Here is a 17,532-nt window from a genome sequence, read left to right as displayed (position 1 = left end):
TCCCTGATATTCTCCGGTGGGTAAAGAAACTGTCTATGGGAAGACTGGAATCGCTTGACCCAGGGAGTGACTCAACAAAAGATATTGTGGCCTTTAGGCCAGGTAGGAAAGGAGGCTACCGCACTGAGTCCGAGGGTAAAGTTGTCGATGCATATGGATTTGGCAGCCTGGGGTTTGTCTACAGCTATGGCGCAGCCTTGAAAGTTCGAAAGTCGGTGGTAGAATAGAACAAATATAACACAATCACAGCGATTCGAAAAATGGAAATAACTTGCAGTCGAGAAGCCTCTGCATGACTGTTTTCCATATAAGCGAGATAGTAGTAGAGATGCCCACTATGAATTTGAGGGGTTAACGTGTGTAGGAGACCCCATATGACTGTGATTCATTGCTCTTAGCATTGGCCACATGTTCGGCATAGGCACCGGGTAGAACGAAGCTTTATCACTAAGTTCCGCTCGTGTGTCTACGAACTACCAAGCTGGTCAAGAAGTGATTTGTTCTGCTAAACACGGGATTTATCTTCTAGACCGGCAATGGGTAGACACGTGACCGGAGTCCTCATCTCGATTCCCGACGCGATTGTCCGCTTTTCCACTGCGCAATATGTCGAATGGAAGGACACAAACCAAAATCGCTGGAGCGCCAGACTACGACGATCCTACTTTCTGGGATAAGAGGTTTGCGACCGGCCAAGATGTGGGCGAATGGTTGAATCCTGGAGAAAATCTCGTCCAGGCTGTTCTGTCCGACTTGGACAACCGATCGTTTGTCCAAGAACGCGCCCCTCGAGTTTTACATCTGGGACCCGGAATCTCGAAACTAGGGACAAAGCTTCGCGATGCATTCGTGGACCGCAACTGGAAGGGCTCCGGCATTGTGGTACGTGTGCTCAGTACCGTTGGAAACGACTCTGCTGACGCTCGACTGTCATAAGAATGTGGACTTTTCCTTCGAAGCCGTCCGCCTTGGCCAGGCAATCGAGAGCAAACAAGACCCGTCGCATGCGATGCACTGGCTACGTGCTGACCTTCGGTCATGGAACGATATGTCGAGCTTGGCCCCTTGGGCACCCTTTGAGATAATCCTCGATAAAAGCACGAGCGACGCCCTCGCAACCTCCACATCCGCAACGTTCTCGCCGACCTCTATCTCACAAGACATTTGCCCCATGGTGCGTGACATTGTGAATACCCAGGGGGAAACAACGCTATCCCCAGTCGAGCTGTTGGCGCTACATCTTGTCCCATTGACCAGCGAGGGCACGATGTGGTTTACCCTATCGTACTCAACGGTGCGATTTGATAATCTCCCACGGCTGGCGAAACACTGGGATCTTGTTTCCCGTACCTCGCTCAAGGCGCCTCAAGGTCAGACTTCTTCATCTGCGTATACCCCTGAGGTTTTCCATTGGCTATATATACTCCGGCGGAAATGACTCCTTTGTCACGCCGAGATCACTACTTAACAGTCATAGGACTAGCATGAATTGGACGGGATTCAATGAAAGGTAATCTTGGCACTGTACGCTTGTACCTGGCGACAATTGTGATGAATGCTACCCTGGCAGTGGTCACAGATCGATTGACTGTGTCGGCAACGAGGTCTCGCAGCGACAACTTCCACTGTGGCAATAATAGCGCAAACGTATGGCTGCTAACTGGGGTGTTCTGAAACAACTCTAGCCCTCTAGCGTTATGCCGGTAGCCACCGACTGAAAACAAAAAAAAATGTGGTGGTTGCTATGGTGTAGTCACCAAAGACAGTGTCGCATCTGGGAGCCAAAGTCCTCGGATTTCTTCTTGGTGGGAGATTCTGAACCCCCGTGGCCCATAGTAGCTGCTTTGTAATGTCAAAGCGCTGTAACTAGTGACCGACCTCTGATCCTTTGTAAATTTGGTAAATTATTGATATGGCAATACCCAAATAGCTTTAAGGTATAGAGTCTTACCGCTCAGGGCAATTCCCCGCATTACCCTAGATCTCGCCTCCCGGACTTACCAACAGCCTTCAATATCTGGTGAAAACCTCTTCGACGTTGCATAGGAGGTAGTATAGTTTTCTATAGCGGCGATTGATCCAAAACTTAGACAGTTGAATAGTACTGATTGTCCACTGGTCGCAATTGGGGACTTTACAAGACCGACCTGGCCATTCTCGGGTGCTTATGCACGAAATATATATAGTGCTCTACTATCACTCTCCAACTCCATTTCCAGAAACCCCCACCAATTTTTATCCTAGTAGTATCGTACGATTGTTACTTGAAACTCACGATATACACCAAGATAATAAATACATCAAAAAGTTGCTCTTTGTTTAAAAATGTACACTGATAATTTTGATAGCCAACAACAGCTCTGGTAGCGCAAAGTTTGACGCGTAAGACCTAGTTCTAAGCCATCTGAAGGATGCGAGCGAGCCGAGCCGCGGCTCGTTTTAGTTAGTCATGTACCAAGCTGGACTCCTCACTAACTATTATTCGCTCTTACACAACATCTGTCAATATACGGCGGAGGAGCAGAGATTGTACGTGTTTTCCCACAACTGGGTAGTCCCGGCTACATTCCCACTGTGACATTCAATCCTCACAGCGCGGATGGCATCCTACCAGACGCGAGCTGCTTTGTATTTTGCTCGGCGTGGAATTCGGTGGCCGGGGAATCCGCCACGATTCTTGACACGTACTTAGTGCTACCCAACAATTGCCGCCGGATCAGTAGTCAATGTGGTCAACGGCGACTGTAGAGTGGCACTGGTCTCAACGCGATGGACGGGTGACTGTCATCAGGGGTAATCCTCCTCAAATAGTGCCTGCTCGGGACGTCACGGGAGTAGCAATTTTGGCCATGGTTCCAAGGCATCGGTGTCCGACCGCGGCGGCCAGACAACCCAGCCCACGACGATCAAGGGAGGGGGGTCGGCGCTCAGCCGTAGGCGTCAAGATCGTTGGATAGTTTTGAGGGCCGGTAGTGGTATTTATTTTCTCCATTGTTAGTCCTGGCAGCCGTTGGGCGTATCTCCATTTCGTTGCAGTTACCCCTGGATGCAACATTGGGAAGCAACTTAATTGACAAGGCTGAATGGAGGTGGCGCCGCCAATCGAATTGACACCCAATACGAAGGGATTTGATTTGCCGAGTCCTGAATGGATCAGTGCGCATGGGGATGGCCCGAGCCACCTTGAGAATGTTGGCTAATTTGGCGGATATTGATGGATCGACGCGCGCCTAACTCGGATGGGATTCCAGTATTGGAAAGGTTGGCCGATAGTTGCTCTGTAGATTGGATTCAACGAGTCTCTTTTCTCTCAAGTTGAAAGTATATGTCTGACTTTCGTTCCATTCTCCTTGCCGCTTCTCCTTTCGTGGGGGTCATCGAGTCAGGAGTGTCCACACATGTACAAAAGTATGGTAGGTGTATTCTTTGCACTTGTGTCCACAGCTTGGAGATATTTCCCTGGCATTTGAATTAATTTTAATTTGCATCGAGGGTCATTTCTATGTGGGTGCTAGTCTGGAGCAGATCATTTTAGTTAGAACTGAAGAAATAGTCCGATCGGAATATACAGGCGCCTCACATCGTATTTCTGCCGGTGGGTCAGGGTTTCCGATCTGGTGGTGGAAAGAAATTGCAAAAAAGGACCAACCGATGGACGGTTGGAGAAGGCAGGAAGGGTTTGCTCAGTTTGCGTGCCTGTCACGGGAGTTAAAACCGTGGATCCCTTTTTGGGGGCTATCAAGGCCAGCGTTCTGGGCGGTGAGGGAGGATTCTGCCAGGGGGAAAACGAGTAATCCGACGCCCCAGATTAGAACCATTTCTTTTCTCCTTTGCGGGGGGAGAATATTGCCTGATCCTTCATTCCTCTGTGGGCTAAAAAAGCGATGTCCATGCTTCCGTCCCTTTCTCCGAGCTTACTGCCAATCTCCGTGCTACTTGCATATGCTGGCTTTCTCAGTCACTGCAGGCGCAGTAGAATGTGATAGTGTCGCCACTGCTCCTGAAATCTAATTTCTATCCAGAATGGTTGGCGTTCCTCGCAGCAAAGGCTGTTCTCTATGTCGCAAGAGACGTATCAGGGTCGGTTTTTGTAACCCCCCCACACACCTCCCATCCCCCCCTTTTTTTTTTCTCCCTCGTCGTAAATATCCTCCGTTCTGGTCTATTATTGCCTGAATCAATCGTTAACTTTGATGAGAGTGATTAGTGTGATCAAAGCCGACCGCATTGCTCGCAGTGTCGCAAATATGGCGTCCCGTGTCCCGGCTATACACGTTCCTTGAAGTTCCAGGATGAGGGACCCCGTCTGGTGGAACTGTACCTCATTACCTCCCCAGATACGGATGGAAGTGACGAGGGATCGAGTCCAGTATCGGCCTCGCTTCCTGTAAAAGCTCAGAGGCAGAAGCGTTGCTTTACGGGTGCCGCCCTTGACGAGAGGATTTGTCCGTCACTAGCATACAAATCTTTCTTGGGTCAGCAACCACGCCTGTTCAAAGAATTTGTTTGTGCTTCGTTCCCGACCATGTATTATCATAATGAATTTCGGTTTGGGCCCGGTTTTACCTTCCCGGACAACGTTATCAAACAGTTTGGTTGCAAGCCTTACTACGATGCCACCATTATGTGTCTATCCACGGCTTGGCTTGCACATTTGACAAAAGACCCGAATCTACAACATGCAAGTCGAGAGAAGTACAATGAAGCCTTGGTCGGTATCCAGTATGCCCTGAAATCGGATGATTTTGCGTCGGACACCCTATTGATGGCCGTCATACTGCTGGCCTTTTATGAGATGAACGTACGCACCAGCGATGATGCTTGGCTCTTCCATGCCAACGCAGTGAGGATGCTGATGAAAGCCCGTGGTATGAGAGCTCATTTGACGGGCCCTGGGCGTGTTTGTCATTTTGCCTTCAGGCCGTTTTTGATTGGCGCTGCCCTCCAAAAGGGTGAATCATGTTTCTTAGATGAGGATTCCTGGCAGGACTTGGCAGCATCCTTAAGAAGTGAGGATTCCCAGAAGCAGGACGAGTGGGCTTTCTATATCGACGTGTATGAGACCATCTTCATGGAGCTCGTCAAGTGTCCCGGCTATATCAAGGAAGCCCGGCGAATCGTTTCGGTAACCTCACCCGAGGCCAGATCTTTGGCCCATCGGATTCGTACAACATGTGATCGACTGCGAAGATTAAGCAATGAAATGCGAACCCTACTCAGTGCACATAATCAGCGAAAGCAGGGTATCACACTCCGCTTCGTGGGACCGGAGCCCAAACTCTTCCCGGAAACGAGCCCTTCTCTTCTTCTCCGCGCTGGGATCGATGCCGTTCGGATCCTCGAACAAATCTTAGGTCAACTCACCATGCCTACACCGACCGTGGAACAGACCTTGATAATCCGTGATGGAGCGCTAACACCCGTGTCAAGCCCAGAAAGTTCTGGAGATGCGGAGAGTCCACCACCTCTCTCCTTTGGTTTGTCCTGTGAGCTCGGAAACGGTCCGCAGGCTTCGGTCGGTGATGATGACCAACGCGCTTTGACTTGGCTGGACCGGGTCGCCGGGGCAATGGGGCTGTTAGGAGCGGAAATCACGTACGGAATGAAACCGGGAATTCAAACCGATCTCGCTCTGCGAAATGTTCGGACGTTAACCCCTGTGGATGATGACCTCCCAGAACCTCGGCGGTCGTCGGACTGAGACAATAGAGCCAACAGGCTGTATTCAGTCACCGCCCCCAAGTCAACCCTCAATCACTACAAACGCAACGTGTGCATTTGAAATTCGGCATAGCCCCCGCTTCATCAGCGTTGGACGGCTACTTTCTCTGCGAGGCTCACCCATTACATTACCAAAATACCTGCATCAGATTGTTGCGCGTCGATACCCGCCCCACTACAGCATATTCTGCGTCACGTAACGGTCGCGCGCTACATACATTTATTAAGCATTGACGGCCATCTCTTCGTCTTATTTATCTTCCGAAAACAAATATACACCCGAAGCCTCCCATGGGAACACAATCGAGTTAAATAATCTCTCCTACTTGTGGGGCTGTCTCCTATTCTTCAATACTGGGATCTGTCTCGGCAACCTGGGGTGTCTGAGTGTCCATAACTAAATTGACAAGTTGGATGCACCCATTTCCTTCACATAATCATAATAGAACATTCGTTATTCGCTTCACCAGAACTACTGTTTACTCAACTCTTGGATCTCATCGGGGCCTAGCAAGCCCAAAGCCTGTCTCCGGGTAGGTGCGTTGGGATCAAAGAAAGGCTTCTCCGCGAGGGCTGTGACTCGAGTGCCATGCCTGGGCTCCGAGCCTTCGTAATCCCAGCTGGCATTATGAATGGTAATTCTGCCGAGTGTTAGTTCTCAATGGAAGAAAGATGGTAAACCAAAAGGAAGTTCACTAACCTGTTGTCCCACAAAGCACTAGTCCGAGGTGACCACTTGAAGCGAACTTGAATGTCAATATTCTTCTCGTATACATCGAACAGGTACCCCAGAATAACATCACTCTCGGCCTTGTCTAATCCGACAATGCGATGTGTCATTGCGCGATTTACCCACAGCGCCTTCCAACCCGTCGCCGGATGGACACGAACAATCGGGTGCTCTCGCTCAATATATTTTGGACCTGCTTCGGGGTCCTTGCGGTCTAGATAAGGGTGTGCAGATCGATAGATGGCTGTTCTTCCATCGATGATTTTACGGAACTCCGGGGACAACTTCTCGTATGCAGCATAGCCGCTGGCCCACAGAGTATCTCCGCCGATGGTCGGGACCGCATCATTGTGAAGATGCGTAACCCCTGCCGGTTGGCGCTCATGAACTAGGTCAGTGTGCCAACGAGACGCCCCACCCGGCCGACGATAACCTGCTGCCCGTTCCGTCGCTTGGAGAGCCGGCCATAAAACCGAGACGCCTGGTAGACCGGGTACCTGGGGTACTTGAGGCTACGGTGATAATATTAGAAAAGGATCTTGAATATGTGATACGGAAGGTGACAACGAACATGAACTTCGACCTCCCCGAAGTATTCACCAAGAGCCTTCTGTTTCTGGGGCGAGAGGTCCTGATCCCGGAAGAAGACAACACTCCGTTCCGCAATCAGTAGCCCCAGCTCATCCTTCTGTTGGTCAGTCAAGTCTTTCAGCTGCAGTCCCACAATCTCGGTCCCGATATGCCTGGTTAGGTGAATCACTTCTTTTGCTGCAGACAACAATGCCTTCTTTTCGGGGTCGGCACGGGTGCCGGGATCTACATGTGGACGGTCATAGTTTCGGATGTTGTAAACATCATCAGAGTACAGAGGTCGCGAAGGCCGATACGGATACCCATTGGAAAGATCGATTCCCGCTTTTATCAGCCGTTCACGGCTTGCCGCAGGAAGGGCGAGCGTGTCCTTCTGGGGCTCGGCAACGTCAACGATCCGGGGGTCGATAGGAGCTGGTGCCATTGTGCAATTGATATTTAGTTCATTCTTTTGTAGCAATCTATTGATTCACGACAGCTCTGTACCAGACACATCACAATACTCGTATTATATTCGATCTATGGGAGCTTGATTGATAATCTTGATTTAAGTCACGCGCGGAGCCGGGATCACATCATCGCCATCAAGCATTGCGCCTTCTACACCCCATTCGTCACATTTGAAGGATCCCGTACGGATTCCCACACTTGTAACCCCTCATCTCTCCACAAATCCCCTGCTTCTAGAGCGTCTTATCTCTATCCACTCTGGAGCTTGAAGTCGGCCACCTACAGCCCCTTCGATATCATCATACAGGGATCTGATGGCGACTCCAATTGTCTGATTTCCAATCGGTCCGTGCTTCTTGATCGGATATTGGCTTACAATATGCCATTAACACTCTCGACGGCACACCTTGCCGAGAGGATTAATATTGAATGGTGGCGCGTTGTTTACTGCCGCGGCTTGTGCCATGACACCACTCTAGCCTGGCATAACGTGAGCTGCGACGGCACTAGCCCCCTTACCACCAGCAGGGCAATCATAAAGATGTCCCAACTCACACATGGAAATTGCTCCAAAGTCCAAGCAGATACACAACAGTAACATTATGACTCGCACACAAATCCGTAAAGTGGCGGTGATTGGTGCCGGGATCAGCGGTGTTGTTTCCGCGGGACACCTCCTGGCGGCCGGATTTGATGTCACAGTCTTCGAGAGGAATAAGGTTGCCGGAGGAGTCTGGTACGCACCGCCTGGCATCCTTACAATGACTCCGAAATTTAACGGATAATACAGGCTGTACGATGAACGACAGCCGGTAGAGCCGCAATATCCTGCCACGAAGCCGTCGGAAACAGATCGACCAGCGAAAGATCGACACCGGAAGGAGACATTCGTGCTCGAACATGCGCCACCTGGGTAAGCCTCTCTATTATCGCGTCTCCTGCTTCCTGCTGACTGTGTAGTCCTTGTTATGAGGGTTTAAGGAATAACGTGCCCACGCCTTTGATACGGGTGAAGCTCAATGCGTGGCCAGAAGGAACTCCAGACTTTGTCAGCCACGATGTAATAAGAGACTATATTCAAGATACATCGCGGAAAGCCCGAGTTGATGACGTCACAATTTACGGAGCGCGAGTGAAAGACCTTCGCAAAAGTGGTGATAGATGGGAGGTTGTCTGGTCGACAGTTCACGAGAACGAGCAGTCGGACACGGTGGTCGAACTAGAGGAAATTTCGGTAAGCGACCTCATTTCACAAAGGATCTTATGGTATTGGTATTTACGGGAAATTCTGCAGATATTTGATGCCATTATTGTTGCATCTGGGCATTATCATGCGCCTCGCATCCCAGATATACCTGGCTTGTCGGAAGCGAAGAGCCATTGGGCGTCTCGAATTATGCATTCGAAGGGGTATCGAAAGTCAGAAGGCTTCGAGAACAAGGTCCGATCGCCCCGTTATATGAATATTCGGATCCTGACCAATCCTAGAATGTCCTCCTCATTGGTGGTGGAGTATCATCCGCGGATATCGCAAAGGAAATTGGCCCCGTCGCCAAAACTGTCTACCAAAGCACAAGGAATGGCGACTTCGATCTTCCCGCGGGTTTGCTCCCTGATAACGGGGTGAGGATTGGCGAAATATCACACTTCGAGATCGAGGGTAACAAGGGCACAATTTCCGACGACGAGGCTTTACCTTTAACCATACATCTGAAGTCGGGCCAGAAATTATGCGGAATCGATAGGGTTATCATCTGCACCGGTTACCACATCACGCTGCCTTTCCTGCGAGATTACCACAGCGACCACACGCCTGCTGAACTTGCTGATGATAGGATTCTGGTTACAGACGGAACTCAAGTGCATAACCTACATAAAGATATCTTCTATATTCCAGATCCCACCCTAGCCTTTATCGGGGTTCCCTACTACACGGCCACATTTACTCTGTTCGAATTCCAGGCGATTGTGGCGACACAGGTCTTTGCTGGAATTGCCAAGATACCCCCTGAGGATACTATGAGGTTAGAGTACTTGGCCAAGATCAAGGATGTTGGCAGTGGGAAGAAGTTTCACTCGTTGAAAGATAAGGAAGAATTTTACGTGAGAGATCTATTTCAATGGGTGAATGATGACAGGGCTACATACGGGCTGAGTCCCTTGGAAGGACACTCTTCTAAATGGCTTGAAGCCAAGGAAGAACATAGAAAAAGGATTGAAGGCCTGTTGCAGACCACAGGCCGGAGGGACAGTGGTGTCGGCGAGCTTCCGGTGCTGGCAGTATGTAGTTAACGTCGGCCTTGCTTTAACTCGCTCTATTATCGGATACTATCTCCAAGTAGGCATAATATCCTCTCCAGCTTTCCAGTAGATTACTAGCGACTGTTCGCTTATAAAAATGATATATTACAAGTATTGACCAAGCTCGCCAAATGTTAAATATAGCGGGATCCCGCCATTAGAAGGAAGTGCTCGGCACATCATCCACACTCTCGATGGCGAGCTCCGCAGCAACAACGAATCTTTAGCCTCAGTCACGTCACAGCTTCCCTGTAGGAACTGCCTAACGGATTATCACCATACTGTCTTCATTGGTTAGAGATTTCTCAGCATGACTCGAAACACTAATGTTAAATTTCCCCGCACCAAGCTGTACCACAATTCGACCTGGCCGTGCTGACTGCCGATGCAGGAATTGCGCAAACACCACTATTATGAGCAATTGGGACTCTTAACCAGTGGCCAGATCCCCAACTCTAGATCTGTGGAGCCAGTCTTATCTATCCTTTCATGAAAATAATACGTATTAGCCGAACAAACATGTGGAGGAAGTTCAGGCCTAGATGTACGGATATAATGTTTCTGGGGCCCTGGTCCCATTCTCTTTCATCTCAGTCTGGTCACCTGTTGGAACCCTACAATCTCAGGAAGATTCCTTCTTTTACCCAAGACAGGCAAAATGGCTCCATCACCAGCCATAGCAGAGGAACGAGCCGTTGATGCAACAAGCGATATCGTGCAGAAAGCCCCGAAGCGCAAATGGGTCAGTTATATCTGGGATACATTTGACAAGTCGCCCGAGGAGCGGAAGTTGATGTTTAAATTGGATTCAGCGATTTTGACGTTCGCTTCTCTTGGTGGGCTGTCCTCAGCCTTGTTTTATGAGTCGGTAATGATTAACGATAGGGATAGGATATTTTATCAAATACCTGGATCAAATCAACATCAACAATGCTTTCGTCTCTGGGATGTGAGTATTGCATATCAAGCCGTGGGAGACACCATTGACATATACTCAGGAAGGAAGATCTCGGGATGTACGGCAACGAACTTAATTATATGCAGGCTTGCTGGACGGTCGGCTATGTCATTGGGGAGATTCCGAGTAATATTCTTCTTACGCGGATTAGACCTAGATATTGGATTCCGGCTATGGAGGTATGTTCCCGGTCTATGAGAGAGTGTTAACAATTCATTGCTAATGGATGTAGTTACTCTGGACCGTGTTAACCTTCTCCATGTCGCGATGTCATACTTCCACTCAGTTCTATGTCCTGAGGTTCTTTATCGGTAGGAACCATTCACCACCTACGATATGATACAGACACTAACCTGGAAAGGCCTTGCGGAAAGTACCTTCTACCCCGGAATGCAGTATATCATTGGTTCGTGGTACCGGAAAGATGAGCTAGCGAAAAGGTCCTGTATCTTCCATACTAGCAGTGGTATTGCGAGTATGTTCTCGGGATATCTGATGGCTGCGGTGTATAACCTCGAGGGACGAGGCGGGTTCAGAGGATGGCAGTGGTATGGGTTTTGTTCCCCGTGTTTGAATGGTATTGTGGTAACGGCTAAGAGATGATAGGCTGTTTATTGTGGATGGTATCATTTCGCTCCCGGTTGCGTTGAGCGGATTCGTTATTCTGCCTGATGTGCCTGAGATTTCGAATCCGTGGTATTTGACCAAGGATGTGAGTTTTGCTACACATTCTTTAGGAAGTATATATGCTAACATGGGGCTTAGGAAGTGGCACTGTCGCAGAAGCGAATGCAGCTTGAAGGACGAAAGAATCGGGAGCCGTATACTAAAAGCAAGTTGAAGAAGATCTTTACATCTTGGCATATCTATCTTCTCACAGTGCTGTATATGTGAGTTACATCTCCATTAAATGATGAGTTCAGATGGACTAACAGACGACCAGAACATTCAACAACGGTGCTGCTGGATCTCAACCTGTTTTTCAACAGTGAGTAAACTACCTATCCTGTTGAATAAGTGGTATATGACTGACGGATACCAGATGGCTCAAGGACTCAACAGACCCCAAGTACTCCGTCGGCCAGATCAACGCCTACCCAACGACCACAGCCGCAGTCCAGGTAGTGACTACGCTTGCCTACGCCTGTACATGCCTCTCTCCTAGTAGCCATTGGTAAAAGAGGCTAATGTGAAACAGGGTCCTCCGACACATTCCTCAACGGAAGACGTTGGCCGCCCATCATCTTCGGCGCGGTAAGCAACCATCTTCACCTCGCCATCATTCAATCCCGAAAATAACCCAAGCTAACAACCCCAGGTAATAAACATAATATGCTACGTCTCCCTCGCAGTCTGGGACATCCCCAACGGCTGGAAATGGGCCTGCTATATTCTAGCCGGTGCCGGATACGGTCTAAGTGGACTGTGCATGGCGTATGTCTCTTTCTTGCCCATTCTCCCCAATTTCCCCCATCCACCTTCCAATCAATCCCATTCATCCACAGACCCACGAAACTGACAATTAAAAATAGCTGGGCCCATGAAATCTGCTCCGACGACAACGAAGAACGATCCCTAGTAATTGGCAGCATGAATGAAATGGCCTACGTGTTTCAGGCCTGGTTACCCCAAGTCGTGTGGCAGCAGGTTGATGCGCCGCAGTACCGGAAGGGCTTTATCGCTGTTTCGATTCTGTCGGTTATATTGATTGGTACGACGTTGTGGATTAGGGTGTTGGATCTGAAGGAGAGGAGGGTTAAGTGAGTTCTTTTTTTCTTTCTTTCTGTTTCTCTTTGTTCGTGTGAGTTGTGTTGGGTATTTGGGGGTATTTGCTGATTACTTGGTGTTTAGGGCTAAGACGCCACAGCCGGAGAGTGAGGAGAGTAGTATTTCGGGGACGGAGAATGGGGAACTTGGTCAGGAGGGGGCGGGGAAGATTTGATGTCAACATGCTTACAGATATGGGGATGTAAAAATGAAGGTATACGCTCAGCTGGTGCTGAAAAGAAGCATTTGGATTGCACATGAACGATACAGCAGAGAAAGTACCGAATATATAATGATGACTATGTTATGTGAATTGAGATCAGCTAAGGGCTAGGAGTCGTAAGTCTCGTAAAACTGAAAAGGTGTCAAAAATCCATTGAGTGACTTTTAAACTACTATTCAGGTAGAAGTATGCATTAAATCCCATCGAAAGAGCAAACCTACAAAACCATATTCCACTTCACCCTCTTCTCCTTCATCATCGCCAAAATACCAACAGGCAAAAACCGCTTCTCCACAAGGGTTATCCCCCCAAACCGCTTGAGCACGTCGTCCGAATAAAGCTGCAGAATCCATTTCATTTCGGGATTTTGGTCAGACAGATGGAACTGTCCAGAGACTGCATTAAGAGCATCGCGGCAGTCTTGTGTTCCTTGGATAGTCTTTGTATACGGGACCGTCATCAGGTCCTCGTATAAAAGTTGCAGGTTCTTGCTTCGGGATTCCCGATATCGGGTAAACTCCTCGAAAGTCATGAAGGTGTGCATCTCCGCCTCGGTGATAACTAAGGGTTCTCCTGACTTGGGCTTGGGGTTGACGGTTTCGGCGCGACGGCGACGTGTTTTCTCGGACATTTCGTCGAAGGTCTTTTTTGCGAAGGCGTACCTTCCATGTTCTCCTTTTTTGAAGCGTTCGATACGCTCAATCGGGGATAGGTCCACTGAATCCCGCATCAGAAGAACAGAGATGAAGGGGTTGCGCAGGCCTAAGCCACCAAGCTCGGCGGGGAGGAAGAAAAATGCGTCTGGGATGTCGGAGACCCCGAATTGTGATTGTATCTTTCTTCGTAGATGCTCTGTTACCATGTTGCCACCCTGCTCATCTTCTGCATTGAACAGGGTGTTTTGCATCTTCTCGTATGTGGAGAGGATGGCGTCCATATGTGCACGCCCGAAGCAGTGCGCAGGCTGACCGAACGTGTTCTTGAAGAACCGTCCGATGCAGCTGTTCCACGTCCGGACCCAGGAGATCACACTGCCACATCGACTGAGCTGGTTCTGGAGCTGGGTAACGTGTGCGTCAACCTGCGATTGGTCGATCTCCCAGGTTTCTGATTTTGCGTTGAGTGTTAGGAATCCGAATGTGACCGGGCCTGGTGGGAGGCGACCTGCGATCTCGGCATCCGGGGTGTCCGCGAGGTAGACTGAACCTGTTTTACCCCGGTTGAACTCTAGCCCGGTGACTTTCGCATACTCTTGCATAACTTCCCATGCCCTGGCACATTTGTCTGGCTTGCCACAGAGCCACAGGTCATCGTGGATGCGGTAAAGGAGCAGGCCTGTTTCTCTGTTGACGGCCAAATCCATAGGGAAGAGCACCAGCTCTCCGGTCAACTTCTCCATCGCGTGTGAAATGGGAACACCTCGCCTGCGAATACGAGGGCCAGTCTGCATCCGTCCTTCGGCGGAATGATCCAAGTTCAGTGGTGCTGCGAGGTACTTTTGAAAGAAAGCGAGCCATTCTTCCGGGAAGCCGAAAAACTTCATAACGGCGAGGATAGTACTGTGCGGCAGTGCAGTGGCGTACCATTTCATGTCCGACTGGACCACCGCCGCCTGTCCATTGATTTGACGTTCAAGCAGGACCTGAGATGCGACCTTCCGCAGCAGCTGCTGTTTGATGTTCGACGGTCCATCGATGCCTCTATCTGCGCCGTCCTCGTTGTTCTCGTCATCGTACAGCATGCCCCGTTCCGATAAGGATGACTCAGTCAGAGGCATGTGGAACAGGAAATCAGACTCCAGATAGTCATTCTTCCGCCTCGTTTCGATACTACTTCTTATGTCATAATCGCTTAGGTAGAACTGTCGACGCAGGCTGTCCCGCTCCGTCATTTGTGGGCTTGGATGCCAATTCCAGACCGATTTCTTCTCGATAAACTCTTTCAATATGGTTTTAATTATCGAGCACAACCGGACAGCAATGTATTGAGCGAAAATAGTCTGAAGAACGTCATCATCGATCCAGATCCGGTATTTGCCGTTCAATTGCTGGCGAGGTAAAACCGGGATCCCGTCTTCAGCATGCCAGTCCCAGTTCTTGAGGTCTGCATATCGCATGTTCAGAACGTCCGCAATTTCAGTCAATGCAACAGTATTTTCCAGACAGTATTTGAGTATCCCTTGTTTTTCTTCGCTGAGAAGGTCCTCCGTCAGGAGTCCGCGGATACAGGACCGGATAGAATAAATGTTAAACGGGTCCGTTTTATACCAGAGCTCAGAGCATTCATGTCTAACCTTCTTCCGGAGATAACCCAGAGCAATTCTGCTATCCTCAGTGGGAAAGAGACCATGAATAAACGCATGAATCTCATCTTCATCAGTCTCCAAAGGAGTAAACACCACCCTCTCAAACTGATCACACAATTGCTGCAACCTTTGCTTCTGTCGCTCCTCGACCACCAAATAATCCTCCTCCTCCTCCTCATCAGGAATCTGATCCGACCGAGACGAAGGCTCCATCCACTCCGTTAGAAGCCGAGAATACAAATCCGCAATATTCAGCCTCCTACTCTGAGCATCCAGCGTGGCAATGAGATGTTCCTGGAACGACTCGAGCTTCTCCTGCGGAATGGAAGAGTCATACCGCGCCTGGTCTAGCCATCGTTCGATGTTGGCTATTTTGTTATCCTTTAAGTTGTCGTTCTCAGAGCGGAGCGCTTTTAGGCCGTGCAGAATACATGCTACTCTGTCTCGGGGGTCTGGTTGTTGAGCCGCCGAGGTGAGGATTTGGGATTTTTGGGATTCAAACGCTATGCGTTGTTTCTCTAGTTCGCGGATCTTGCTTTGGGTGAGCGATTGGAGGGTTTTGGAGAATGTTGAGCCTGTTGTGGCCATTGTGGGGATAGGCTTGGATGAAATTGAGAAATGGAGCAAGTCCTAAGTAACTAAATGACTAAATAATTGCTAGTAATGAATGAAATGTTCTTCGCTGAAATCCATATCTTTCTTCGTCGTTTTTAATACATCGTGGGTGGGCTTAGGCAGCGACGGCTGCCTGATATGATCGGCCTGATCCCTTGCATTTTGCCCAGTCAGGAATCTCGGAACGGAGGAATGAAGTTAATCGCTCCGTCCCTGGGAATGGACTAATATTGGTGAGAGAAAGATGCCTGCGACCTTTGTCGGAGATTATCGCCGCAAGAATGGCATAGACTAGGCGCCCAGTATCCATACACATATACACCGTATCCACGCTTTGGGGTGCTACAATGTACGTAGACGTGTTCCGTGACCATCCAATCCCCATGACAGATCAGGGAAGTATCAACATTGTCTGTTACTTCATATGACCTCTCGTGTTCCCATGAAGTTGCATATCTAGTCGACTAGCCCAACAGAAACGGGCGACCTTTGTAGCCCTTTGATGTGAAAAGTTCTCTCTTCTCATAAGCGGAAACATAGCCCGGAATGCTGGGACTACTAAGAACTATCTGCCTCCGGCAAGACGTGTTGGTCATATCCGCCCTGACCATCTCCTCGTGGATCGTAACTAGTTACGCCGTGATTCTCCCATACAGGCGGTACGTTCGGCTCGTGGCCCTTTGTGGTTTGACCGCGAGCGCCGGCGGAGCAGCCTACTACAGAGGGGTTACTGCTATCCCTGGATACGAGCCTGTCTTTGGTACAGTCCTATCTTTTCTCGCCCTACGAGGTGTGGAAATCCTATATCTCCGCACTTCTCCGCAGAATGGTCACGTACCTCACGCAGAGGGCGAAACGGATCATAGCATGCCTCACCCATTTAGGCAGGGGCTGAAGCTGCTTCTTGATACGAGAGACGTGGGAAACCAGTTCCAATGTAGAAACCTGCCTACGTTTGGCCATTCCAACGCCCTGCTCGTCCCAAGAAAATCGAACCTCCTTCCGTGGTCAATATGGACCTGTCTTTTGGGGATCCCATACGTCTATTTCATAGGAGCGACATATGTGATGGACATACCCCACTTGACTCTCCGAGACGGCATCCCCTATATTCGACTTGAAGACACGACCATCACGAGAACAGCCTCACGGGCTGCATTAAGCCTTGGTTTCTGGGCTGTTGCCTACCTCCACTTGCAGATTCTCTATGCCACAGTTTGCATGGCGACTATTTTACTCTTCAACTACCCGGAAATGTATCTCCCACCACTTTTCGGTCCCCTCACGGCAATAAACAGTGTTCGTGGATTCTGGGGGTGAGTGTACTCGAGACAAGTTAGCATGACATCTACATCATTTACTTCTAGCCTAGCTTACACCTCTGACATCGCAGAACATTCTGGCAGCAACTATTTCGGAATCCACTCACAGCTACAAGCCACTACCTGGTTGAATGCATGCCAGGAATCCTAACTCGCTCTCACATAGCAAATCGATACTGCAAGATTGGTCTACCATTTTTTCTTTCTGGGCTGTGACATGTGGTAGGGCATTTATCGGGTGAACTGGAACCTAGATACTATCATGTGATGTGGTTCTTTTGTGTTCAGACCCTGGGGATATTCATTGAAGATGCTGCACAATACCTGTTCACTCCTGTGGTTGGACTGAACGTCTACGAATATTCTCGTTTCAAGTCATGTATTCCGCTCTTTGGGTATATTTGGACGATTTGCTGGCTGACGTGGACGACACCGGTCTACTTTCTTTCTATCATTAGAGATTTGAGTCTTTGAATTAATTGAGTGGCTTGGATTATACCTAAACTATCGTCGATGAAACATAAAGACAACTATATGCTCCCTCATGCT

General features: G+C 49.3%; 6 protein-coding genes across 6 annotated transcripts; 4 read left to right on the top strand and 2 right to left on the bottom strand.

Annotated features, from left to right (window-relative positions):
- Positions 1-633: 633 nt before the first annotated feature.
- BDV38DRAFT_246991 (uncharacterized protein) lies at positions 634-2,172 on the top strand. Its single transcript, XM_032054613.1, has one exon. The coding sequence runs from the start codon at positions 842-844 to the stop codon at positions 1,436-1,438; it is 597 nt and encodes a 198-aa protein (XP_031913323.1). The 5' UTR covers positions 634-841; the 3' UTR covers positions 1,439-2,172.
- A 1,918-nt stretch (positions 2,173-4,090) lies between these two features.
- On the top strand, positions 4,091-5,965 carry BDV38DRAFT_88023 (fungal specific transcription factor domain-containing protein). The gene has a single exon (XM_032064080.1). The coding sequence runs from the start codon at positions 4,526-4,528 to the stop codon at positions 5,699-5,701; it is 1,176 nt and encodes a 391-aa protein (XP_031913322.1). The 5' UTR covers positions 4,091-4,525; the 3' UTR covers positions 5,702-5,965.
- A 228-nt stretch (positions 5,966-6,193) lies between these two features.
- Positions 6,194-7,466, bottom strand: BDV38DRAFT_283100 (TauD/TfdA dioxygenase family protein; the record flags this gene model as incomplete). The annotated part of the gene is made up of 3 exons (XM_032059964.1): positions 6,194-6,362; positions 6,422-6,963; positions 7,023-7,466. 3 exons carry the CDS (start codon positions 7,464-7,466, stop codon positions 6,194-6,196), a joined length of 1,155 nt encoding a protein of 384 aa, XP_031913321.1.
- Positions 7,467-8,094: 628 nt separating this feature from the next.
- BDV38DRAFT_293017 (putative FAD dependent oxidoreductase) lies at positions 8,095-12,693 on the top strand (the record flags this gene model as incomplete). The annotated part of the gene is made up of 18 exons (XM_032062143.1): positions 8,095-8,228; positions 8,283-8,405; positions 8,453-8,726; positions 8,787-8,933; positions 8,981-9,772; positions 10,443-10,629; positions 10,685-10,742; positions 10,792-10,930; positions 10,984-11,062; positions 11,113-11,299; positions 11,358-11,463; positions 11,517-11,641; positions 11,695-11,739; positions 11,794-11,897; positions 11,950-12,005; positions 12,070-12,185; positions 12,284-12,511; positions 12,603-12,693. The coding sequence occupies 18 exons, from the start codon at positions 8,095-8,097 to the stop codon at positions 12,691-12,693; spliced, it is 2,991 nt and encodes a 996-aa protein (XP_031913320.1).
- A 210-nt stretch (positions 12,694-12,903) lies between these two features.
- BDV38DRAFT_246974 (uncharacterized protein) lies at positions 12,904-15,734 on the bottom strand. Its single transcript, XM_032054612.1, has one exon. The coding sequence runs from the start codon at positions 15,632-15,634 to the stop codon at positions 12,959-12,961; it is 2,676 nt and encodes an 891-aa protein (XP_031913319.1). The 5' UTR covers positions 15,635-15,734; the 3' UTR covers positions 12,904-12,958.
- Positions 15,735-16,207: 473 nt separating this feature from the next.
- On the top strand, positions 16,208-16,981 carry BDV38DRAFT_283096 (uncharacterized protein; the record flags this gene model as incomplete). The annotated part of the gene is made up of 1 exon (XM_032059963.1): positions 16,208-16,981. One exon carries the CDS (start codon positions 16,208-16,210, stop codon positions 16,979-16,981), a length of 774 nt encoding a protein of 257 aa, XP_031913318.1.
- Positions 16,982-17,532: the final 551 nt, after the last annotated feature.

The sequence above is a fragment of the Aspergillus pseudotamarii genome (genome assembly GCF_009193445.1).
Source record: "Aspergillus pseudotamarii strain CBS 117625 unplaced genomic scaffold BDV38scaffold_28, whole genome shotgun sequence".
NCBI classification, from domain to species: domain Eukaryota; kingdom Fungi; phylum Ascomycota; class Eurotiomycetes; order Eurotiales; family Aspergillaceae; genus Aspergillus; species Aspergillus pseudotamarii.
The sequence above is the reverse complement of the archived record's forward strand: the minus strand, read 5'-3'. Positions and strand labels throughout refer to the sequence as shown.

Excerpts from the sequence above, each read along its gene's own strand:
- BDV38DRAFT_246991 (XM_032054613.1), top strand. The coding sequence starts at position 842 with ATGCATTCGTGGACCGCAACTGGAAGGGCTCCGGCATTGTGGTACGTG.
- BDV38DRAFT_88023 (XM_032064080.1), top strand. The coding sequence starts at position 4,526 with ATGTATTATCATAATGAATTTCGGTTTGGGCCCGGTTTTACCTTCCCG.
- BDV38DRAFT_246974 (XM_032054612.1), bottom strand. The coding sequence starts at position 15,634 with ATGGCCACAACAGGCTCAACATTCTCCAAAACCCTCCAATCGCTCACC.